Source organism: Sarcophilus harrisii, chromosome 6 (genome assembly GCF_902635505.1).
Source record: "Sarcophilus harrisii chromosome 6, mSarHar1.11, whole genome shotgun sequence".
NCBI lineage: Eukaryota > Metazoa > Chordata > Mammalia > Dasyuromorphia > Dasyuridae > Sarcophilus > Sarcophilus harrisii.
Window position 1 is genome coordinate 161,929,194 of NC_045431.1, and position 26,935 is coordinate 161,956,128.

The 26,935-nt window shown below is 34.3% G+C and overlaps 1 protein-coding gene across 1 annotated transcript in view; it reads left to right on the forward strand.

Moving 5' to 3' along the window:
• ADAMTS3 (ADAM metallopeptidase with thrombospondin type 1 motif 3) overlaps window positions 1–26,935 on the forward strand; it is a 273,293-nt gene that overhangs the window by 216,532 nt on the left and 29,826 nt on the right. Inside the window, exons 6-16 of the mRNA XM_012551960.3 lie at window positions 310–393; window positions 2,794–2,950; window positions 3,939–4,044; window positions 4,551–4,694; window positions 7,508–7,640; window positions 9,760–9,873; window positions 12,612–12,757; window positions 14,837–15,012; window positions 17,840–17,973; window positions 19,336–19,459; window positions 24,132–24,212. Of these exons, the coding sequence (XP_012407414.1) occupies window positions 310–393; window positions 2,794–2,950; window positions 3,939–4,044; window positions 4,551–4,694; window positions 7,508–7,640; window positions 9,760–9,873; window positions 12,612–12,757; window positions 14,837–15,012; window positions 17,840–17,973; window positions 19,336–19,459; window positions 24,132–24,212 (1,399 nt within the window). The remainder of the gene's footprint in view (window positions 1–309; window positions 394–2,793; window positions 2,951–3,938; window positions 4,045–4,550; window positions 4,695–7,507; window positions 7,641–9,759; window positions 9,874–12,611; window positions 12,758–14,836; window positions 15,013–17,839; window positions 17,974–19,335; window positions 19,460–24,131; window positions 24,213–26,935) is intronic.

Consider the following 26,935-nt stretch of genomic DNA (forward strand, 5'->3'; position numbering starts at 1 on the left):
AAAATTCTGTGATACTAAGGTTTCTCTTCTAATTACTATTTAAAAATTTGCACATGACTTAAAATTTAACAAAATACATCCAATAAAAATTATGATTCTTCTACATGAACACATTTCCCTTCCTCTCCTTGCTTCCATAAAGAGAGCTTCTGCTTCATGTTCAAAGTAATTATAGGATGCTAGGAAGTTTCATCTAGTTGTATCTACACAGGGCTAATATGAGTTGCAGGTGAATTATTATCTTGCTTTTTTCATATCCCCCTTTTTAAAATGTCTTTTTTTTTTAAAGGTTGACTGTTTTGTTTCTAGGTGAATGAAATTTACCATGATGAGTCACTTGGTGTTCATATTAATGTTGTGCTGGTACGCATGATAATGCTGGGTTATACCAAGGTAAGAATGGTCTGATACTATAAATAGAACTTGGGCCAGAGGAATAGTCATTTGGGAAATCTTGGACATCCAATTTCTTCCAAATAACAATGGAAGAATTTGTTCTGTGCCAAAGAAAAGGAATTGTACATGTGAGAAAGGAAACTCCATACCTTAGCCTCAGAGGCTTTTGTTTGTTTCTTTTAATACAGGGAGCATTTTAACCTATGAAAATGGTGATTCTTTTCCAGTAAGCTGACTCTTGAAATGAGCATAGAGGCCTCAAAGAGGCATAAATAAAAAAAAATTTACAATTTTCTACTAACTCTTAAACTCCTATGGATAAGGAAGAGTATCTTATATAGCATTGTATGTGCCCCCTTACTCAATAAATATTTGTAGAATGAATTAAATGCCATCCAATTACAGAGAAACTGTTAGTCACTAAATGACACTAATTAGACCTGTTTTACCTGTATATAATTTATTGAAATAGCCTTACCTTTGTGGAAAGAAGAATTCTGGATAATTTCTCCATTTGGTTATTTTTTTCTTTGGGAGAAGGGACTAATACATATTTGAGGCCAGCTTTGAACTCACAAAGATGAGGCTTCTGAACTATAGACCCTGTAGTCTATATACTGTGCCATCTAACTATCCTTAAATTCATATCCTATTTCATCCAAAGTCAGCTTTCTATAGTGGCAAGAGAAGAAATCTCTCTATTTGATGCTATTTGATCACTGGTGATTTACTCTTGAGGTATCATGAAAATTTATGACTTTTATTAGAAGACATTGCACTGACAGCATTTGGTCTTTAAATGACACTTCTGTGAACTTCAGAGTCTACCCCAAGAAATTAGTCAATGCTATTTTGTAAGTGATTTTGATAGAGTTTAATGTTATTTGATTATAAAAGCCTGATAGGGGAGATAGCATGTCTAATTTCATAATTTCTATGATGTTTAAGTATGAGTTTTTCTTTCACTTTTCTCTTGCCAGGTTTGAAATACTAATGAGCTTGTTCATTTAAGAAAGAGAAACAAGTACTATTATGTTAGCATTACATTCCTTATTTAGTATTCCTTTATCTCCTTCTTATGAAATAGAATGTCACAGTCTTGGTTTAGTCTCCACTTTACTAATCTACTTTATCTCAATCATAGAGAATGTAAGTAGATTCCAGCTTGTATCCTTAAGGACCAGGGATTAAGAGCTCTATCATTTAATGGGGATGTATGTGTTCTGCATGGAATCCTCGTGATTATTTTATCAAGAATATAAACACTGATAATTGCATTTGTTGAAACATAGAAGCCGATCTAAGAAACATTATAATCATTTTCACAAGAAGACTGATGTTAGAATGTTGTATAATGGAGAATCATCTTATTCAGATAAGACTTACATCACATGATGCACACTTATTAATGAGAATTGGCAAATTCACCACTCATTTTAATGTTCAGAAAATGCACAGTTAGGAGGTAGAGAACACACTAAATACTATTATTATCTCATGGTATGCCCTACATTAAATAGACATTTAATTTTTTTTTTTAATGAGTAGATGCCCAACAGTTGGGGAATGGCTGAATAAGTTATGGTATATGAAAGTAATGGAATATTATTCTATAAAAATTATGAATAAGCTATTTTAGAAAGACCTAGAAAGATTGACACAAACTGATACCGAGGAAAATGAGTAGAACCAGGAATATCTTATATACAATAACAGCAAGATTGTGCGATGATCAAACTATGAAAGACCTGGTTCTTCTCAGCAGCTCAGTGATCCAAGGCAATTCCAACAAATTATGGATAGAAAATGCTATTTGCATCCAGAGAGAGAGCTATGGAGACTGAAAGCAAATCAGCATGTGCTATGTTTACCTTTTTTTCTTTTTCTTCTGTTTTTTTTTCCTCTCATGGTTTTTCTCTTTTGTTCTGACTTTTCTCTCCTAAAATAATTCATAAAGAAATGTGTATTAAAAATTAATGTATACATATAACCAGAAAAAAAGAAAACAATAAAAAAGAGGGGGAAAGGACTTGGGGGTAGGGGGAAGAAGAAAAAAAAAAATTCAGTAAGCAAAATTTTATTCCCTTTCTCTTCCACCTTCTCCCACATTGAAAAAAACAATAACAAAACCCTTGTAAAAAATATCCAATCAAGGAAAACATCAACAATTTCTATGTCTGAGAGTCCATCCTCTCTCTTTCAAGAGATAATTGGTATTTTAGCTTTGGTCTTCTGAAACACATCCAGAACTTCATTCATTGTTTTCCTGTTCACTAGGTTATAAAGGTAATTGTTTAAGAATTAGAAGTTCAAATGTTTAATGTCAAATAAAGGCCCAGAATATAAGCTTTGGGAAAAATCTGGCATATTCATGTTTAATTCATTGTTATCGTTCAGTCCATCAGCCTCATAGAAAGAGGAAATCCATCCAGGAGTCTGGAGAATGTATGCCGCTGGGCATGTCAACAGCAAAAGTCAGACCCCAACCATCCTGAACACCACGATCATGCCATTTTTTTAACGAGACAAGACTTTGGCCCTGCTGGTATGCAAGGTAATAATACAGTCATATTCCTGTGTAACCCCCAAATTAGGCAGTGCTCTCAGTTGTTCTAATGAGCTCAGAGCATGCAATTTTATCTTATTTGGGTCTATTTCTTCATTCTAACACTCTCCATGGATTTCTCTGGAGTGTTGCAAAGACAAGAATACTTTCTAGTAAGAGTTACTTTCAAACTGTAATAAATAAATCAAAGGGAAGCATCCTGGATAGAGAACTGGCTTGTAAGTAAGGAAACAGTGGATTATTCCTGAATCTGATACATATTAGCAACATGAAGTGAGATGAGATACCTCTTAGTGTTCTAAAGGCAACTCTGTTATATTTTGAGTTACCAAATTATATTTTGACTCACCAACATTCATCGGAAGACGGAATTTCCTCAGCAGGAATTTCTATATCCATCAGATGAAAAATCTAGACTAAATTATATTAGTAAAAAAAAAAATCAAACTTTTTATAAATGACCATTGGTATAGATTTTGGAGGAAATTAATTGTACTAACTAGTAACACTAAAAATTAAGATCAACACAAGAAGATGACTTCTACTTATCTTGTGATGAATTCTGAACATAGCTACAAGGGAGAATTTCATACTTTTAATTTTTTTACAAATTTTCATGGAATTAAAAAATTGGTCAGTACCGTGATATCAAAATCATGCAAGTTATCATCTTTGACCTCAGTTAAAGTGAGGGAGTTCGATTAAATAACTTCTAAGACTCCCTCCAGCCTAAATCTGTGATCTGTGTCCTGTGTGGCCAATGGAAAGATTCACCAATGATGAGATAATGCACAGCTCATGTATCTTAATTCAAAAGAAAGGACAGATTCAAATGGCTGCTGCTTTGTAGGACATAGTTTTATTAAGGACAAGTAACTGTTGTTTTACAAAAGGTTTTTGGTAAGGAGGGATCAGCAGCTGTTCTTTATGGGTTTTAAGATGAAATGATCTTTTAAAAAGTTATTATTCTTTGCAGGGTACGCACCAGTCACAGGAATGTGTCATCCAGTAAGAAGCTGTACTTTAAATCATGAGGATGGTTTTTCATCAGCATTTGTAGTAGCTCATGAAACTGGCCATGTGTAAGTCATTCTTTACCACCAAAGGACAGAAAAACAAAACAAAAAAACCCCACAATTTTTATTTTATTCCTACTTCTTCTAATTGTGTTTATACTTTGGGAAAAGGCATGTCAGATCTCCTAGGTGCTATTTTGATTTCTCTTATACCATCCATGTGTCTAAAACAGGAAAGGGGTCATACACTAAAACTATGAATGAATGGCTCTCCATTGGGACACCCATACTGGGCTTCAGGATTGCTGTGAAACAATACCAAGATATAAGTAGTTGTTTTGTCTCATTATATGCTATCCCTTAATAAACGTGGTTTCTCAAAGAATGCCAGCTCACTCCCAAATGATTTAAAGGTTCACATTATATTGTTTTTGGTTTAGTTTGGGATAATTGCCACAGATCTTCTTTTCATGAACAAGTATTAAACAAATTTGAAATTATCAAGCCAGTTCCTATTCTCATAAGCATGCCTTTGATTGCTTCTGATCTTATCTCATTTTGGATTTTTCTAGGTTAGGAATGGAACATGATGGTCAAGGAAACAGGTGTGGTGATGAGACAGCCATGGGAAGTGTTATGGCTCCATTGGTACAGGCAGCATTTCATCGTTATCACTGGTCTCGGTGCAGTGGTCAGGAACTGAAAAGATACATACAGTAAGAACCCTATGGACATGTATAGAGAATATTGGGATACTGTAACTTGAAAAAAGCCATGAACTATTCTATCTTCTTTGGGTCATGTGAAGACATATATAGTGAAGTTTAATTCTAGACATTCAAAATAAGTAATTTCATAAGGTCAGATATTTTGAATTGGAAGAGATAGTAAAAGAAATCCATTTGTTAATCAACTGCCAATCATTTATTAAGAGCCACTAAGTGCCAGCCTCCGTGCTGGGTGCAGAGGACAAATATCAAAGTGAAATAATAATGTAGTCATACTCCCTCATTTTATAGATGAAAAACTAAGGCAGGCCCAGAAAAGCGATAGGATCACAGGGTTAGACCTAGAGGAGACTTTCATTTTAAAGATAATAAACTCTCATGTCCCAAAGAAACTGGCATTTGTCCAAGGACATCCTATATATATTATTACTATATATATATATATATATATATATATATATATATATATATATATATACATACATATATATTAATACTCCCCTGAGGACAGGGTTGCTTTAGTGGGGAGGGAGAACCTACCAGTCTGCAGTCCCAGAATCTAGAATTAAATCCCAACCTTGATTCATATTATCTGTTACTGTGATCAAGTAATTTACTATTCTCAGCCTTAGTTTCCTCATCTTGTTAATTTTGAGATACAAGACTACAAGGACCCAAGAGATAATGGTAAAAATGCCTAGGTCCTGTGTAAAATTGCAATTAAAATTTTTCAAATCAAAAATGTTAAGAAAGTTTATTTTGTCTTTAAGATCACTTTTAAGTTCCAAAGAACATGAATAAGTGCTGATTAGGGCCTAATACAAAGAGGGTCAGGTTTGGATTCATGACTGAGTTCCAATACTTGCTATGAGTATGGGCACAGGAAAGTCCATTAATCTTTCTGAGCTTCAGCTTTGTCATTTATAAACTGATAATCATGCTATTTATTTATACTATATATCTTACAAGGTGGTTATAGAGAAAGATTTCTGTAATACTAAAAGTATCATATAATTATGAGCTGTTTTTATTATTCTTATTGTCACTCATCTCACTTTTCTCATCTTTTTTGATAGAGATCAGCTACAAATGGTGCTTAGTCAAGACACTATCTTGATAGGCAGTGCCATATTGTATAGAGCACTGGGCCTAGAGTCAGGAGGACCTGAGTTTGAATTCAGCTTCAAATAATTACTAGCTCTGTGGCTCTAGGCAAGTCTGCTTCAGTTTCCTCATTTGTAAAATGGGGATTATAATAGCACTTAACTTCCCAGGGTTCTCATGAAAATAAATGAGATAATATTTGTAAAAGTACCTTTCAAATCTTGAAGTTCTATATAATTGATCATTATTATTATATTTTATCTTTTAACATTATAATTAGCATTATTTTGAATTATTTATTATGTCGTCAATGTTGCATATTAATAACAATTTATTAATATGATCCATATTAATATAATTTATATATGGCAACTATATAGCCTATATATTTATATTATCTGTTTGATGTTATATTTAATATGTATTGCATTAATAATATAATGTTAAATTTAACATTAAAATTAATATTGATTTAGTTTAAGAAATAATCTTTAAGTTTAAAAATTAATTTGATAGATTAAACTAATCATTTAAGATAATTTACTTTGACTTAGTAATATAATAATGTTCAAGTATATTTAAGGAACTATTCTACAGACAGATAAATTAACTGCTTTTTAAATGTTAATATAAATATTGGGTTGTAAATTCAATTTTCATAAGTTCACTAAAAGTATCTGGAATAATTTCGATATCAGACAGGACAACAGGAATGTTTGTTCTCAGGTGATTTTGATTTGGCATCTATAGTTTTGGAAGCTTTATCTGTGTAGTTTGAAAGTAATGAATATTTTTGTGAAACTACATCTATCCAGTGTTTTTGAGTTTTTATGAATCAGTGTTACATTGGTGTTTTTGTGGACAACAGTTCTATGATAATGGGTAGGTTATATAATAACTCAACCGTTTGTATAGTATAACAAGTGATATATATATATATGAACAAAAATATTATTTGGACCAGATATATTATAAAATGCTTAGTACACACCAAGGAAAGATAAGACAGAAAATTGTAAGCTTGAATCCGGAGGTCAAATTGAAGCAATGTGTTTGAACAAATATCTAATATTTCTCTAGGCAAGATGCATAAAGGGATCAAGAAGATATCTGTGATCTGATACATCAAGAGATTTACCAGACTTCTGAAAGAAAATTCAGTGACAATAATATATTAAAAGTAGACAATGCATATGCAATTTCATATTTGTAAAATGGACCTTAATAAATTTGGAAAGTATTTTAACAACAACCTTTACAATGTTAATAAAATACGGGGCTCATCATTCTAAGGCAGTTATGGAAAGATGAATATTTTCTAACAAAAAAGGAGGCAGCAAATTGACAATATATTCTCAGAACATGTAAGTCAGTTGAAAATGTATGGAAATACTTTTGGAACCAACAGGTATAATTGGACCAAGCAGTAGTAAAGGCTGGCATTAAATTGGTCAAATATAATCAAAAGTGATTTACATGTAGATGGATCCTATAATATAATTATGATTCAAGAGTATAACTAAAAGCCTTCTCAAGTAAGATGTCTGCATGAATCCAACCTCCTCTTTCTTTTTTCTCATTTTTCTTCTCCCCTCCTTCCTCCTATGTTTTTATCTCTTATTCTTTTGATTATGGTTATTATCTTCAAGGAAACATGTCCAAAAACTTAACTATGTTCATTATTTATCTTCTCCCAGTTCCTATGATTGTCTTCTTGATGACCCCTTTGAACACAATTGGCCCAAACTCCCAGAACTACCAGGAATCAATTATTCTATGGATGAACAATGCCGCTTTGATTTTGGTGTTGGCTATAAAATGTGTACTGCGGTAAGTCACCCAAAGTAAATATTAAAATTTAAATGATAAAAATCTATGCAATTCCGATTATTTGAGTTGTGCTGAATGAACATCTTTCATATGAATTGACTTATACTATGACAGAAAATGACTGGGCTCAGAGCCACAGAGATTTGGGAAGGGAATGAAGAAGAAAAAAATCTAAATTTTCTTGTCACTCAAAAAGCTCCATGAAGAAATCTAGTTCTGGTTATTGCTTTTCTTCAAGTCTAAAAGCAGTAATTCATAGACCTATAAGAAAAGACAGTAGTTAACTGTGATGATTTCCATCAGATTTCTTTAAAACTCGCCTTTCTTTTTTACATTTAAATTAGAAGTAGGTGAGTTCCTTTGCTTTATAGTCTTACCACAAATTAAAAAATACCTACTTGCCCTCATGAGAGAGGAGAAACTTGGAGGAAAACTTCTAAGTACAAGATACGCTAATGAGGGAGGGCTTTATGTTATAGTTAGAAAATGTGGTTTAATCTAGAGTTGGAAAAAAAATCATATACATATGTGTATATACAGATGCATATGTGTACCTACATTTATGAGTATATGTGACATATATGCACTTGTGTCTATTATAAGTACACACACACACACACATATATGTGCTTATTTATCAGTCTAGTATATTAGAAAGGGCACTGATTTCAGAGTGAGAACACTTGGGTTGGATCCCCAGTTCTGGTACTTTTCCATATATGAGATTGATTAATTTTTTCTCTGAGCCCTCACTTTCCTTATCTAGGCATAGGATTATTGTAAGGAAAGACCTTTATGAATGATGGAGCACTACACAGGGTGTCCCAGAAATTCTAATTCAGTTTTATACTCTTCAAACTTAAAACTTGAATTTTTATCCTAGAGGCAGTTGGGAGCCATTGAAGATTTTTAAGCAAGGGAGTTCAGACATGTACTTTAAGAAGATTGCTTTGGTACTTGCAAGGTAGATAGACTGGAGAGAGGAAAGATTGGAGAAACTGAAACTTAAAACTGCGCTGAGAGTTTTGGGAACCCTATATAAAAACACCTCTTTATGTATAGATCTAAATCTATCTATCTCTCATCTCTGTCTCTCTGTCTCTTTCTCCTGCTCCCTTTCTCTCTCTCTGTCCCTCTCCCTCTCTCCCTCCATTCCTCAACCCTTCCCTTCCTCCTTACCTCCCTTCCTCCTTCCCTCCCTTCTTCCTCCCCCCTTTCTCTGCCATTTCTATTTACTGATCCATTGACTGATCTACTGTCTCTATCTACCATCTCCATCCATCTATCCATTTGTCTGTCTATTTATCTATCTACCTGTCTATTTTCCATAGAGGCCTGTGCTTGTGTATACATAATTAGGTTATTAAATACCAAATTCCATATTAGGAAAATATGATGGAAATAATTTCCTCACCTAAGAATTCCTTATATCATTAAAATCACTGGTTCAGTTCCTATCCCTAAACATATATCTCTCAAATAACAAACCTTTCAAATATAATTATCCTTTTTGGTTTCATTTCATTGGTAATTCATTGGTGGAATTACAATACACAATTGTTAAATCATTTACTTGGTTCATAGGATTTCATAGGAAATCATTGGAATTATTTTGATTAAAACTTTGTCTCACCTAAAGTTTGCATGATGAGTTGCTGTCTCCTTCCTAAGTGTCAACATTGTGAATTTAGTTATACTAAAAATAATGACATAATGTTATATATTCAAATATGGAAAGGATCTTGAAGTCAAAGTCCTTCCTCATTTTACAGATGGAAGTTCTTTACAGATGTGGAAACTGAAGCCCAGAGAGAAAATGATGGCTTTCCATCATATCATTTGTGAAAGCAGCTAAGCATGATTAATTGAGTAATCATATGACTAGAAATTGATTATTTTGATATTTATTTAGCAATTTCTTAATATGATATTTTAAGTAAAAAAGATTAGCTATTTGGGAATTATATAAGTCATCATTTTATATATAAATCATACTGTAATTTTTGCTAATGAACTAAAATGAAATATACATAAGAAACATGGCATGAATTAGATATGAAACATACTATTGTTGAATCTTATCTACGGTGTCATCTAAATCTTTTAATATATTTTTCAGTTCCGAACCTTTGACCCATGTAAACAGCTATGGTGTAGTCATCCTGACAATCCCTATTTCTGTAAGACTAAGAAAGGACCACCGCTTGATGGAACTGAGTGTGCCCCTGGGAAAGTGAGTATATCTCATTCAAACTTTAGCCTTAAAATGTGCTGGTGTGTATTTCCATAAAGGGAAATGACAAATAGAGAATGTATCCCTATCTTTTCCATGCTGTATTGACAAGTATAAATCCACTGGTGTTTCAGACTTCAATGTAGTTAGACTCTGAGTTAAAATTCAAAGCACTAAATCCCTTAATATACCTTGTATATGTGTGTGTATGTATGTAGAGAGATATCACATATATTACATATTAACCATTCTGTGTTATTTAAGATATCTTTAATATAATGTAAATTATACCATTAATTATAATTATATTAATATTTGCATTACATTATTACATCAATTATTATATTACATTATTATTACATGAATATGTTTATATCAACTAGATGATATATTATTATATATAATCCATATCTTCTCCCCAGCACCTAGTATGGTGCCTGCTACTTGATAAGCACTTAGTAAATGCTTACAAATGGATTGGTTGATAGTTCATACTTTATTCACATAATATTTCTTAAGAAAGACCAGCCTTCCAAAACCAAAACTTCAAAAAAGTTCAGAGTTGATTTGAAAAAAAAAAAGCTTTCTGTTAGGATGCTTCTAACCAGACAGCTTTCCTAGAAAACCTGGATTGTAATCTCTCCCATGCCAGTTCTTACCCATGGGAGTGTTGACAATTCATTTAATCATTCTGAGACTAAGTTTTTTTACCTTCCTTATAAAGTTGTTTTAAGTTTCAAAAAATAGAGAATGTGTGAGAAAAAGTTTTGAAAATGATCTATATAGATGATTTATTATTTTTGTTATGTAAATCAATATATGTCAGTGCGCCTTTTATTTTAAAGAGTATAAATCTTATCTTGGAGGAACTCCAAGATTGTAATTGATGATATACATGAGAGAAGAAAGCATTACAGAATCCCTCATTCAAGTGCCTGGGTGACCCCTACATTCTTGTTGGTCATGATAAACTCCTTTTGCTTGAGTGTGGACTCTGTGACTGTTAGAGTTGGGATAGGGCCCTTCTCTGGAAGATGTTCTCACTACTCTGTTATAAAAACATGTGTGTGTGTGTGTGTGTGTGTGTGTGTGTGTGTGTATGTGTGTAATTATATAGATTTATATATACACACATATGTAGTTGTAAATAAATCATATGTTCTCTCTTATTAATGCTTTTGTTTTTATTGTGTATATAATTTTAAAAACTAAATTATCTGCTTTTTCATGTTTATGATTATTTAGTTTAATTTAGGGAAATAGCTGTACATCTAAATTTATTTTTCTACAATGCAAATTTCAGATTTTATATTATGTTTGGGACTAATTTTAAGTATTTCTTTTAACTGAGAAGTAGAAAACAGAGGAATTTTATTAATCAACCAATCAATAATCAATAAGTAAATAATTATTTGCCAATGGTCCATTGCATTTCAGGCATTTACATTTTGGGGGAGATGATGATACATATAGATATGTAGAAATACAAGGACACTCTCAAGATCTTTCTGAAGAACTTTGGAATTGATTATGAGACATGGGGGACACTGGCACAGGGTGATTCTGTATAGTGTACCCCCATCAGAGAAGGCACGGTGCTCTATGAGCAAACCAGAATTGCAATAGTTCAAAAGAAACACGAGATATGTCAATTTAGAGACATCTCCACTCCAAATGTTCCTGTAGACTATTTGTCCCCAATACATGGTAGAGTCTTCCAAACTCATATTAGTCTGATCAGTCACAGTTGTACTCAATGTACCTTGACCCGAACACACTGTTGCCATTTTAGTTCTTTCTGAGAATGAGAGATAATTAAAGCACATACATAGATACATTTACACACATGCACACATGCATACACATCTACACCCCCCTCCCCTTACTAAGTATTAGTGGTTCCTTTATATTTCTGGGATCAAATATAAAATCCCATTTGGTATTTAAAGCTGTTTACAAGCCAGCCTCAGCCTAGGTCCCCAAGCTTATTTGTTTTATTCTTTTTTGTTTTGTTTTTGTTTTTGCCTTTAGTGGTCCAACTAGACTGACTGACTTTATTCTTCACATACAACATCAGTCATCTCTGTCTTCACAGTGGCTGTGCTCCATTTCTGGAATGGACTCTTTCTCATCAATGTATTTTCAGATCCCTGGTTTCTGTCAGGGCTCGTATCATAAGTCTTCCCCCAAGTGTTAATGCCTTCCTCACCATGGTCACCCTAAATTTTCTCTGTGCATCTTTTGTGTCAACCTGTATATGTACATAGGTCTGCTAGATGGCACAATAGATGGAGCATCCAGCCCAGAATCAAAAAGACTCACTTTTCTAAGTTCAAATTTGGATTCAAACTATTACTAGCAGTGTCCCCCTAGGCAAGTTATTTGTCCCAATTTGCCTCAGTTTCTTCGGTTGTTTAAAAAAAATGGAAAATGGCAAACTACTCCAATATCTTTGCCCCCCCAAAAAAAAATCTCAAATGAGTCATGAAGGATCAGCTTCAACAAAAAAATGACTCAACAGCAACAATAAATTGTTGTCTTCCTTTTATAAAATAAACTTCTTAAAGGCAGGGATTATTTTACTTTTGTCTTTCTATCTCTAGCATTAGCACAAGTGGGCACTTAGTTAACTATTCATTGATTGATATGAATCATGCTCCATTTCAGCATATTATTTTCATATTATTAATTCAGCAATATTAATTATGTTAATAATACAGTATTATGATTTTCTCAAGTGGTGCTACAAGGGTCACTGCATGTGGAAGAATGCCAATCAAGAAAAGCAGGATGGAAACTGGGGGTCCTGGACCAAATTCGGCTCCTGTTCTCGTACATGTGGGACTGGTGTTCGCTTCAGGACACGCCAGTGCAATAATCCAATGTAAGTGAGAATGTACTTTAGGGTAATCATGTAATATTATTATACTCTACTGTTTGATGTGGTGAATTTGAACACTAACCTCGGAGCTATTTCTATGGAGCAGCCAATCTCACTTGGAAATTTGGGCAATTCCATCTCTATTTCATAAGTAAAAAAGTAAAACAAAAATTCCACTAAAAATTTCAATAGATTTGTCTAAATTTGATATAGGAAGAAATAACCTTTACATGGGTATCATTCCCTATGGGTGAACTTCTCTGACTTGTTCCTTCTATTCCCAGTTTGTGTCCCCAGAGGGCAGCTGCTCCTCCCAGATTCTGGGCCAGAATTTGAGGGTCTGTGGGCCTGTTCTTTGAATACATTAAGTCAAGAGCTTCAACTAGTAACATTCCTGTCAATAGTTAGCCAAAGCAAAGGTGTTTACTAAAATTACATAATGAAAAGAGCAAATATAAAACATTTCTTCCCTAAATCCATGTTGAGTTTTTCCTCCTAATATATGCAGCATTTGTAAGAGTGAGCACAAAATTAAAACATAATGGTAGTAGCAACAAACACATATAGCCAAGTATACTTACTCCTCAGAACTTCCTAACCTAGAAGCCCTTTCTTTCCTGTGGATGCCTCACAAAGTTCCCCCTTTTTGTTATATCCCTTCTGGATGGGTTGCTCACCCAGAGCCTGCTCCTCTCTAGGAGTGAATGTTTGATTGCAAGTCTATCTCTAGTCAACTTTATTCTTTTCTGCCAGAGATCCTACTCTTATAATTTGCTTCTGGCCTCGAGTGACTGCTTTCTCTGTCAAAGACTATTAGGATTTTGTGCCTTTTTCAACTATGATTTAAATTCTCTTAAAATGACTTTCTAAACGTTGAAAAGGTATTTCCCTTTGGAGAGTAACTCTCTTGCTAGAGAGTCAGTAGAGGGAAGGTAGGGGTGAAAGGAGAAAAATTATCTGTTCCTCTTAAAAAAATTGTTGTTTTTTTCAAGGACTGGGTTATTTTTCTGTTTGGGGTTTCTAGAGCAGACTGTCTTAAGCTCTCTAACTTACCTATCATTTAAAGACCACATGTCATTTACCCATCTTTTAGCTAATTGGGAGCTATCCCTCTAATTAAATGAAGGCTTTCATATGCCATAAAGATATAACAGCTTTCCTAATTTTTGTCTTCTTTTTTTTCAAAAGTATTAATTTTATTTATTTATTTTGTTTTGTTGCTTAGCTTCCTTGGTTCCTTTGTTGTTTGTGAAACAATCTGCTCATGTCTGATTTCCTTTGTAGCAATGCTTTAAATGCCTCTTTCTTATTGAACACATACACACACACACACATATGAATTTCATTATGATTAAGTTCAGGTTTGTGAAATGTGTCATCTTGGGTTGCATTTTGAACTCCTTCACTCTTTGGGAAACATTATTTCATTACTTTCTCCAGTTTTCAGTAGGCTTTTTACTCTGGAATTGAAGGGGAAAGAAACGAGATGGGCTCACCCAAAATCTCTGTTCTCTCAAACATCATCTTGCCTGGAAATGAAAGGCAATTTTCCAAAAGTATTTACAAAAGGAAAAAAACTTATTTTTTTTTATGTTGATCAGAACCAAGAAGTTCCTTCTTTGGATAGGATTTTTCAGAATAACAATTTTCTCCAGTCTCTGCTATCATGCACAAATTTGCTCACAATGTTGGGTTTTCTGTCCCTCTCTCTGTGAGTTCCATTTGGAATTAAGACCTTTTTTTTTTTTTTTTGGCTTTCTCAGGATAAGATTTGATTAATACCTCCTTCAGTAGGAATATATCAGCAGTATATGTTGGGGTGAACAGAATTCCTTTTCTGACCACACATAATCATTTCTTTTCTTCTTTGTACCTATGTTATTAAAATTTATGTTTCTCCTTTCAGCATTTGTCTTATGTATACTGTCTGGTAGGAAGGTTTTAAGCTAAGAAGTCTGATTCCAGTCTCTTGAAGCTGGCAGCCCAAAGTCCCTGGCATTGTGCCTGCAGGTCCTGTATAAGGAAATTTCCCATCATGAATCAAGAGCCAGGACGGCTTTTTAAAGATCATCTTTTCTTTAGGCCAATCAATGGTGGTCAGGATTGCCCTGGTGTTAATTTTGAATACCAGCTTTGTAACACTGAAGAGTGCTCGAAGCTCTTTGAGGATTTCAGAGCCCAGCAGTGCCAGCAGCGGAACTCCCACTTTGAATATCAGAACAGCAAACACCATTGGCTGCCCTTTGAGCATGCAGACGGTGAGTTGAATACTGTTGCTGTGCATGTCTTAATCCATGACACTGAAATTTAAGTTCAAGTTTGATTGGGTTTATTAAATTCTACTTGATGACACAGGAGGTAGGTACTGCTAAGAAATCTGAGTTTTCACATGTGATGACAAGTTGAGGCTAATCAATCACAACTGCCTCTTGAGCTTGAAATTGGAACCAGAATGAATGGAACTGGCTAACATTTCAGGGTCCAAAGTGGACTCTACTTCCTGGACATTTTGGCTGATAAAGGGTCCATCCAGCGCACGCGCACCCCCATACACACACCCCTTTGTGAAACACAAGAGCATTTAATGAAAGGACATTTGGAAATTTTTCTTATTCAGTAGAAACATGTTAAGTTTATTGATGCAGCATGGAAGGAGGTTATGGAGTTAGGTGACCTGGGCCCAAATCCTACATTTGATGCTATTTATTTATATCTGATCTTATATCAATCATGTAATTCCTTTTATAAGTAAAATGAGTTTTGGTTATATTTTAGTGTCTATATTTCCTGCTGCCTTTAACTTTATAATTTATTAAGTCAAAGAAAGGAAAGAGAGGGGGAAGGAAAGGGAAAGAAAGAAAAGAGAAAGGGAGGGAAGGGAAGAGAAGAAGAGGGAAGGGGAAGGGAAAGAAAAAGGAGAGGAGAAGTAAAAGAAGGAGAAGAGAAGAGATGGAAATGTAGAGAAAGGAATGGAGGGAAGGGGATAAAAGGGAAAGGGGAAAGAAAGAAAGGAAGAAGAAAAGGAGGGAAAGAAAGGGGAGGGGAAAAAGGAAGGAGAGGGAAGGGGAAGGGAAAAAGAAAGGGAAACAGAAGGGGAGAGGACATGAAAAGAAAAAAGATAAGGGAAAATGAAGGGTAGAGAAATTAAGGGATTGCACTCTTGTTCTAGCAGTGATTATCACGAGAAGGACCAAGAGAGTGAAAGATTATAATCCAGCCCAACTGACTTCTAGATTTTAGCACCTCCTTGCCTCTATTATCTGTTCCTAAAGACGGAGGGAAAAGAGATCCCACCTCCTCTGGCTGCTTCTCTGGCAGAAGGATAGAAATGGTCAAGCAGTGCGCCAGTTCAGCCTTCTGGTTTGCAGGAAGGGAGCTCTGAATTTTTCTACCAGTGCGTCCTGTTCTGCCAGGGAACATGAATAAGAATAAGCAAAATGACCTTCTTCTTGGCCATTCTGCTCCTCAGCTTCCCTAAGGGTAGGAGATAAAATCACACCCTTCCTGTACCGAATACTTCTCTATATCTGAAGCTGGACCCCAGCTTTTTTAGGAATCATGAATTTAGGGAAGCTGGAGGAAAATGAGAACAATTCATTCTGCCATGATTAAATAAACCTACTTCTCAGATAATTGTTTTCTATTATAAGCTCTCATTTTGGGCTCTAGGAATTACAAGGTTCCAAGAGAAGTAGGTCCTGGAAAGGAACAAGTATGCAAATGCCTAATAGAGGCAGCAGGTGGTACATTACTTGCTATCTACAAAAATCTGTAAAGAGAAACTAGGGAGGCTGGTTAGCCTGATTATAATTCAATTCATCTACTCTGAGGTGGTTTTCTTTTCATGTTTTGATATATCTACTCTTTCTAATTTTGAGAAAACCCAGCACTTCTCTAGCATCTTTAGAACTAGGAATAAAATCAGTTTTTAATATCCTATATGTGAATATAATGGCCCAGGATTTAAGAGCACTTTAGAATTCATTTTTCCATTACATATCTATTCACAGAGTTTCTAAAGTACTGATAAGTGGATTGAATTTTGGACTGAATTGTTACTTCCATTTGAGAGGCTGCTAGCAATGTAATACTCTTGGAGTCAGGGAGACTCGAATTGAATTGAGTTGAAATCTTGACTCAGATACTTGCTTTGTTATCCTGAAAAAATCACATAACTTTTCTGTGTCTCAGTTTCCTCATCAGCAAAATGGGAATAAAAGCAATAACTGTCATGAGAATCAATGAGATGACTTTTGTAAAGCATTTTTCAAAATCAGCACTGTATAAATGCTAACTATTTTTAATTTAGAGCCAATCAAAGAAAAGATCTGTGTGAGATTACAGCACAATATAGCCTAACTCATTGCCTGTTTTAAAAGAGTTAAGGCTTCCGCTGTTAGAAGTGTATGACTTCATTAACAATATACTATACTGTATGTCTCTGGGTGGTGCAGTAGATAGAGTACTGAATCTGGAGTTAGAAGGACCTTTGTTCAAATATGACTTTAGACACTAAGTAGTTGTATGACCTTAAGCAAGTCACTTTAACCTCTGCCTATCTCAGTTTCCTCATTTGAAAAATGGAAATAATAATAGCATCTATCTCTCAGATTGGCTGAAGACCAAGTGAGATAATATTTATAAAGCATTTAGCATTATGCCTGATATAAATGCTTAATAAATGCTTCTTTCCTTCAATTTTCACTCTTAAGTACACATACAGAATTCATCATGCAAAAGTAGCTTTTATTAAGAAACCATGAGGACCTAGATCTTATGTTCAGTGACTCTCACATGCCAAATAAGGGGCTTTTTCTTCAACTCTGTTGTATTAATTAAAACTAAGTAGAATATGCTGCAAAATCTGTGTCAGGCTCACGTGCCTGAAGAGTTCAGCATTCCATGTAAAATGCTGAGAATATGGATTTGTCTCCACTGCATCGCTTATTCTTATTTCTTTGTACAGCATCCTTTTAACTTCATGTGACTTTGTTAAAACTTGCTATTTTAAAAATAAAGCCAACTCTTCTGTTTAAACTAGTCCATTAAATGGAAACAGTTGACATTCTTCTTCACCCTCTGCAGCCAACAAAAGATGCCATCTTTACTGCCAATCCAAAGAGACGGGAGATGTGGCTTATATGAAACAGCTGGTGCATGATGGAACCCGTTGTTCTTACAAAGACCCATATAGCATATGTGTGCGAGGAGAGTGTGTGGTACGTCCAAAGGGATTTCCAACTGATTTTTATGCATTATGTCTTATTCTTCCAATTTTCCCTGTTATACCATCTTGGGGGTTGGTGTCAGAGATGTGTTAGGATAAGATCCTTTAGGCAATTCCTTAACCCTCCACTCCAATTGCTCATATGGACTATTTGTACCTGATTTGTGGTAGAGCCTTCTAAGTTCTTATTGGTCTGATCAGCCACAGTTGGACAAATTGTACCTTGATCCCAAAATAGTTACATCATTTTGGTTTTATTCAAGAATGAAGGACAACAACCAACTAACCCTTGAAAAATGTGGTAATAGCACAGTTCTGGAAGACCTTATACTATTTCTTAATCAGGTCAAGTTGTATCTCTTGCTGATATTGTGAAAGGCAGCAAGATGTGCATATAGCAGCAAGAACCATACAAGCCACAGTGATGATGGTGTGGGGAAGGGGTTAGGATGCAGATTATTAAACTTGAAATCAAAAAGACTAGAGTTACAATTCTGTCCTGGGTATGGGCAAGTTAATTAACCCTTGTTAATTTTCCTCATCTATAAAATGAGGATAATAAAAGCACCTGCTTCACAGGATAGTTCGTGGGCAACTAATGGCCCAATGGATAGAATGCTGGGCCAGGAGTTAGGAAACCGCATCTTCCTGAATTCAAATCTGGCTTCAGACATTTACTAGCTGTGTGACACTGGGCAAATCACTTAACCCTGTTTGCCTCAATTTCCTCATCTATAAAATAAGTTGAAGAAGGAAATGGCAAACCATTCTGGTTATCTTCACCAAGAAAACCCCAAATTAAGTCACAAAGCATCAGAGAATACTGAATAATGACTTAACAACAACAATAATAAAGATTAGTTGGGAGAACTCAAATAAGAAATATTTATTAAACACTTTGCAAATGTTAAAGCACTTCAGAAATTGTAATTCTTATTCTTATTCTTATTCTTATTACCTGTGGGATTAGTCAAGTCATTTAACCTCCCTGGGCCTTTATTCGTGAAAATGTCAAATGTACTAAGTGCCAAGTACATAGTATAAATCAACATAGACCAGGGAGATGCAAAGTTCTCCTGTCAAGAAGTTTATAATCTAGTAAAAATAACATCCTTCATTTGTTTCCTAATTTATGACACATCAGTCTAGAAAAGGCAGTAAAGGAGTAAAGATTTAATTGGTTCAATTTTATTGCTCATGAACATTTCTTTAAACAGAAAAGGGAAATGGAAGCCAGGGAGTTCTGGAAAGTTTCAGATCATTTGTATTGTTTCATTTATTCTTATCTTGGTTGGGCTGATTTCTAGAACTTTCCCGTCCTAATCTGGTAGCATTTATGGTCATTTTTCTACAGAAAGTAGGCTGTGATAAAGAGATTGGCTCTAATAAGGTTGAAGATAAATGTGGAGTCTGTGGAGGAGATAATTCTCATTGTCGCACTGTGAAGGGAACATTTACCAGAACTCCCAAGAAGCCTGGTAAGATCAGTGTTTGTGTTTATTCATGTATGTATGTTGGGCTAATTCTGGTACACTATTATTTACAAATGAGAGATTTTCCAAAATCTTTCCCCTCCCCCTGCAAGTTACTTTTTTACCAGAAGCCCAAAGCGGCATGGGTGTATACCTGCATGCACATGTATGTATTTATGTGTATGCACATGTGTGTAAATATATGCATATGTGTTGTTAACTGTAATTTGATAGGCTAACATGTAATTAACTATAAAAGATCTAGTCATTTGGTTATTTTAGGATAATATTCTTTGAAAATATATATGTATGTGTTTCTACATATAAACATGTATGTATATATGTTTTTATATAAATCCTTTTACTGAATTCATATATACCTCAGTACTTGTGTAGCAAAAAATCATATGAAGATCAAATAACCATTTAGAACTTTTCTTTGTAAACAAAAAAGCAAGCAGAATATTTGGATATCATAAATCTTTTATTTAGTAATTTGCTTTGGAATTTTTGATTAAACTTGAAAAGACCTGACAAGTAATACAAAATCTTATTTTCAGTTGTTGTAGTTTTTATGTTCTGTATTATTTTTGCTCTTTTTTATTTTAATAGTGACCATATTTATTCTGTTGCTGTATCTTCTAAACCAAGCTTTAAATCCTTTTTAAATGACTACTTTTAAATTAGAATTAAAGTTCCACTGAAAAGTGAGGTGTTTGCTATTTGGTAGATGACACTCACTGAGTGAAATAATGTTTGTAGAAGTCAGCTTGTTTAATGGGGTAAAAGTTAAATAAAGTCACTAAATAGTATTACAGAAAGTACAAAGCCAATTTTTGTAATTTTCATCAAAAACATCAACTAACATTTCAATGATACTTAATTGAGAATATATATATGTATATGTATATACATACACACATACCACATACACATGCTTAGATATGTGGGGGGGGGGGGAGAGAAGGAAAGAGTATTTGTGTGTATGTGTGTATTTCTCAGCATTAGAATAGAATTGTAGATGGAATACTGGACTTTGAATGAGGAAAAGTCAAATTCAAATCATGCTTCAGATATTTGCTAGCTATGTGAATCTAAGTAAGTCACTTAACTTCTGTACCTCAGTTTCCCCATAAGTCCAAAGGGGATAATAGCCCCTATCTCCTAGGGCTGTTATAAAGATTAAATGAGATGACATTGGTAAAATGCTTTTTTAAACCTTAAAGCACTATTATTGAAAATTATTATTATTAAATCTATTCAAATTATGTAATCATTAAAGCAAGAGATAGATTTAATATTTTTATTATACCAAATGGTCTTTGACAGTATATATAATATTATTGACCCATGATCCCCCATCCCTAAATGGAGTGAAGTGCTTTTAGAAAATGGTTAATTAGTTCCATGGCATCAGTGTTATAAATGTTCACTCCCTGCATGGAACCAACATAAGTTTTGATGATTTGGAAGTAGGATTTGAATATAAAATAGCAATAGGAGTATTGCAATAGTATCGGACAAGTCATCATGACTTATAGCTGTATTTCTATTCAAATGTTTTTTGACATTATAGAATTAAATTTGGTAACTTCTTATAACTTTTACAAAGTGAAAAATGTTCAGTGAAACATTTCCTCTTTGTTATAGATCATTCATTTGGGACCTGGGACAGGCAACAAGGAGCATTTCTGTTCTTGTGTCAGAAAGCCTGTTATACATATATTTTATGGCATATTCCCTTATTCCTTCTAAAGCCATCTTAAGCCAATCTCTTAAAGAGCAGGGGGAAAGTGAACTTGATAAAATTCAGACTGAAATACCATCATTACCAATGACCCATGGGAATAATGCTTTAAAATTTTAACTTGTATACAACTATTCTTCCAGTTTATTTTGCTCCTACACATGCCAAACACACAAATCAAAATTATTTCAGTGCTACCTTTATTCAGTACAATAGTTCTTTGAGGAAGTAATTCTGGGTTCATAATGGTACAAGGATTTGGGCCGCTAATCCATTCCCTCCATCCCAATATTTTTGAGCATTGCTATCCAGAATTATTGGTGTATAATTTTTTCATAATTGTAGAGCCTTTAAATATTGTCATTTATCATGAATTTGAGTTATATATTATTATGACTTTATGTTGTAGTCATCTTATAAGCAATTTTCCTGAAAAAAATCAAACATTTATTAAATGTCAGCTATTTGCTAGTGCGTTAACAAGCACTTGGGGATGTAAAGAAAAGCAGAACAGTCCCTGCTGTCGATATTCTTAAAGTCTAATGGGAAAGACAACATCCAAACAATTTGTACAAACAAGATATTTGCTAGATAAATTGGAGGTAATCAATAGAGGAAAGGCATTAGCTTTAAGGGAGATTAATTAAGCATGAACACCTTTGTTCTTAAACAAAATCCATGAATATCTAAAAGCATTTCAGGCATAAGAACTCATTCTGTTAGCAAGGTTATATAGAATGGAATGATGTTTCAGACTGCATAAATAATCAATCCAGGGGTTTAAGGCAGAGATCATGAGAATGAACCATGCCAGTGAAAGGATGCCAGAAAAGACTTTTATCAATTACAGAGATTCCAACTAAAATACAATGTTAATTTGACATCAGTTGCTTTGCAGATATATTGATAACATAGTAATTCAATAGACTAATCAACCTCTTCCAACAGGGAAACACTTAAGCAAGAGGTGCCAAAAGGAACTCAAGTTACTGGAAAATGAAATCTGCAAGTATCCAAATTTAAAATCACCTACATGATTTTTCATTCATACTTAGTCTTACTTTCATTGACTACTAAATTTGTATCAATTTTATTTAGATTGATAAAATGCCTATGGCACACAAATATAGTCAATGAAACAAGAAGACTTTAGTTCCCAAAAGCACTAACTTAAGACATTTTATTTAAGGGAAGACAAGAGGAGCCTTCACATTGCCTAAAGGAGCTCGCAATGTATCTCTTTCTGAAACCAAGGCAGCTAAAAATGTTTTGGGTGAGTGATGGTAAATGGAAGGAGCAGCGAGATGGGCCTCTATGACGGGCATAAAGGAATGGGCTGCAAGTGGCTTTTGGAGCTTAACACTTAGAAGCATCCCAGATATAGGCAAAAGTGGTACATTTCACATGTTTTATGATGCATGAAAAGTTTGTGTTATCGAGCACCACAGCAGTCAGTCCATTCAAATTACTAAGGCTCTCTGGGAAAAAAAATAACTGAGAATAATGCTTTGGTTCATTGCACTAAATATTTGACTGAATTGGTTTGTTCATTTTGCCTTTGGGCATAGGCCTTGACCATTTTCTCTGCAGTCAGCTATCCTTAACTGTAGTCTCTGACATAAAGAATAAAAAATCATGACCACCAGCTTAAATACCTCTGAAATAATAATGGGCTGTTTAGTTGTCTAGAAACAAAAGTAGCATAGTAGAGTGCTAAATCTGGAGTCAAGATGACCTGAGTTCAAATGCAGTCTCAGACACTTACTATCACTGAGAAAGTTACTTAATTCTTTTTGCCTCATTTTCCTTATCTATAAAATGAGCTGGAGAAGGAAATGGCAAATCATTCCAGAATCTTTGTCAAAACAAAATCAAAAAAGATCACAGAGTGTTAGACATGATTAAAAGAAACTAACAGCAACAAAAAAGAGGTGGAATTCTTTGAATACTGGCCCAGCAGGCCAGTATCATAGGATCAAAGAATTCATAGAGAAAGGAGGAAGAAATTATAAGACCAGGAAGATACAGGCAATTAGTCAACTAAAATTTATTGAAAACAAATTATTATTAAAATTAAAATATTATTAAAATAAGTAATTAGCAAATGTTTGTTGAATTAAATTTATTGAATTATTAAGTATCCTGTGTTAAGCCCTGTGCTAAATGCCATAAAACGTTAACTTGCTGATATTGCTAAATATTATGGTATGGCCAAACCTAGAAGACTGATTTGTATTTATCCCCAGTGGTTCCTAATTTCAATCACCAATCAATTTTTCTTTTCCTTTTTTTAGGGCACAATTAACAGTTTTTATCTTAATATAAAAATATTAATTCATTAGAGACTTAGCCATCAGGAGTCCCCATGTAGAATTTTTAAATGGCAGATAAAGATGAGAATATTTAAGAATTTCATGAAGCTCATGCAATCAGGGGTAGAAGCCAACATGAGGGTACTCAATGAGGAGAATGGTTACTTGTAAGAACATAGGAAATGTACAGCCTTTGCCTGAGTTGTTGGTTGTCATGATACTGACAGTCCAACAAGAGGATGCATAGGTTTGTAACAAAAATTGATGGACCATCAATAAGTGCTGAAATCTGGAGATGGAGTAATGGACTTTACATCCCAACTCTACCACATATCACCCATGTGACTGAGCAAATCTCTTCATTTCTCTAGGCTCAATTGAAGGAGATGGACTTGTTGATCTTCATCACTAATTTATTTCTCTCTCCCCATTAATAAGTGTTCATTCCATGCATCAGATGTTACAAAACCTATCAAGTATGCTGAAGTGGCAAACTGCATTTAGGTTTACATGCACCTTTCTGCAAGTAGAAGTAATAATAATAATATAGTTTGCTACTAACCTCAGCTATTCCTTCTGTTTCCTTCTTGTGTCCTCCTGATTGCTGAACGTGCAAAAGGGTACCTTAAGATGTTTGATATTCCCCCTGGTGCTAGACATGTGTTAATACAGGAAGACGAAGCCTCTCCTCATATCCTTGGTAAGTGTTTCCATCCTTGCATTCTGTACTGTTTACTAAGGTCTACTTAAATGTTTAAGTATCAAAAAATGCATTCGTTTCAAGAACCAGAGGAATATTACAAAAAAGAAACATATAGTAATGGCATAGGGATAGGTGAGGAGCAGAACCTATGCTTTCATTGGTGTAGGGAACTCCCAGGTGAGAAAACTCTATTGGTGCAGGTTATCACCTTCCCCATAGTCTTAAAGAATCATACAGAAGCATTTAAAGGTAAGGAACTAGTCTAGGCTATTCAGCCTATATGAGGCGAAACTCAATCCAGATCTCCTTGACCATGAAGTCAGGTCTCTCTCTTAATGAGACTGAACTTTTCCTGGCTCTGCCTTATAAACCCAATTCACTACACAAGTCAACATAGCATGTCATCGATCCTCTTTGAGATCTAAGGATAACAATAACAATAATTCTCTATATTCAACATTGTCTTTCAGTAATCATATATCAGAATTTCACTCAATTGTTGACTTACACTAGGTTTACCTCCAAGCAAGATCCAACTCAGTTAAATAAACATTTATCCTACTAGTCCTTAGTATGAAGCATGCTAAGCACTTTGGCACACATACCATGATTTTAGAAAACTAGTCTTAGTCTGCAAAGAACTTAAAATCTAGTATACAAATAACTAAAATGAGACATAGATATCAATGGATTAAACCATAATGAGGTGAGATAGAAAAAGGGAGAACAAGATTGTGCAAATCGAGAAAACTTTTGGTGCAATAGATAGAGGGTTAGACTTAGAGTCTGAAAGACTTGAGTTCAAATCAGAGAAATACTAGCCAAATGACCTTCTGGTAAGTCACTTAACCTTTCTTACCCTCAGTTTTCTCTTCTTTAAAATTAGGATAGCATCTTCCTGATGGGGTTTTTGTGAGGGTTAAAAGTGTTAAGTGCTTAGCAAATCTTAAAGCTCTTTATAAAAGTTGGCTATTATTAGAGAAAGTGGCTCCTCACTGTACTTTGAAGAAAGGGAAGGATGTCAAGTAGTAGGAGACAAAATCAAGAAATGAAAGCTTTAGCTTTGGAGATGAATCCTTGTTATTTTGTTAATTTAAGGGGGGGAAGAAAAAAAAAACATTGCCTCAGTTTCCTCATTTATAAAATGAGCTGGAAAGGGAAATGGCAGACCACTCCAGTCTTTGCCAAGAAAACTCCAAATGGGGTCATGAAAAGTTGGACATGACAAGAAACAATTTGAACAACAACTAAATATATTAAAGCATAATAATATTACAGCATTTGACTATGGCTATGATTATCCTACTAAAAGTAGGGCATTCTACCTATTGCCATGTTGTAATCTGGTGATGTCACATGTCAGATATTCGCTGGCCAGAACAAAAGTCATGTGTTTTGAGTGGATTTGCACCTCTTTAGGGAAAAATATCTGGATGATTTTAGCAAATTTATTCTTGGCCACTTCTGTATTTTCCAGCTTGCACAGTGATCGATAGTATCCCCAATGGTCCTCTTTTTTTCCTCAGGTACTAATAATCCACTTGAGAAATAATCTGTTCTACTGGCAAAAACAAGTAACACAAATGGACTATGATTAATATTCCACTCATAAGTATACATTCAGACTTTAAACATGATCCTTCCTATTGTTAAAGCAACATTAAGGTTTCAAAAACCCAGCTAAAATCATTTGTTGCTGTAGTGGAATTTTTTTTTTCATTTTTACCCTATAAGTCGAGAAAGGAAATTATTTATACAGTATTTAGTTGAACCAGCTTTTATAAGCTGATTCTCACTGTTTTTGCTTAAAACAATAATAACTATAAGACCTAGAATTTTGATGTGGTTCTTACTTCTTTCAATTTATTCTCCCTCTTCTCCTTTCCCTCAGTTGCACAGTAAAGTAAATGAAAATATTATTTTTGTGGACCATAAATTGTTTGCAAGTTATGTGCCAGCCTTTACCCCCCAAAAAAAGATTAGAATATATAGGTTTCTGCTCTTATCATTCCATTCTGTGGAATTTTAAATTTTGAGTGCTAGGCAAAAAGGATGCATATGCATCCAATACACACACAGCCATTTATCCAAACTTAACCTATTTCCTGTCTCATTTCCAGCTATATAGGACATCTTAAACTGGATGCCCTAAGACATCTTAAATATAACATGCTCCAAATTGAATTTATTATCTTTCCTTTGAGACACTCCCCTCTTCCAAGCCTTCCTGTTACTGTTAAGGTTACCATTATCTTCTGTCACCTAGGCTCTGCCTGAGAGGTAGTATGGAATAGCAAATAGAGATCTATCCTCAAAGCCAAAAAAAAAAAAGCCAAGGTTCTAGTACCATCTCTAACAAAAACTGTTCTGTGACCCTAGGCAAGTTACTTAACCTTTCATTAGGAAATGTTTAGTTAAATAAATAAGAATACAATGCAACACAGATAGTTAATTTGTAATTTTCCAAGTCACTATGGGGCTACAGGAATAAGTTTCTATTTGAGTTTGATATCCCCAGTTTAGGTTACTCTCTAAGACTACTTATTGCAGAGAAACTGGCAGGATATATTAGTAGAGGGAGATTCCTCACCAGGAATTCCTATTACAATGAAATTACAGATATGTGTGTTTATATGTATGTATGTATACATATACATTTGACCATGTACATATATATATGTACATGGTATATGTGTATTCCATATAAGTATATAAGTACA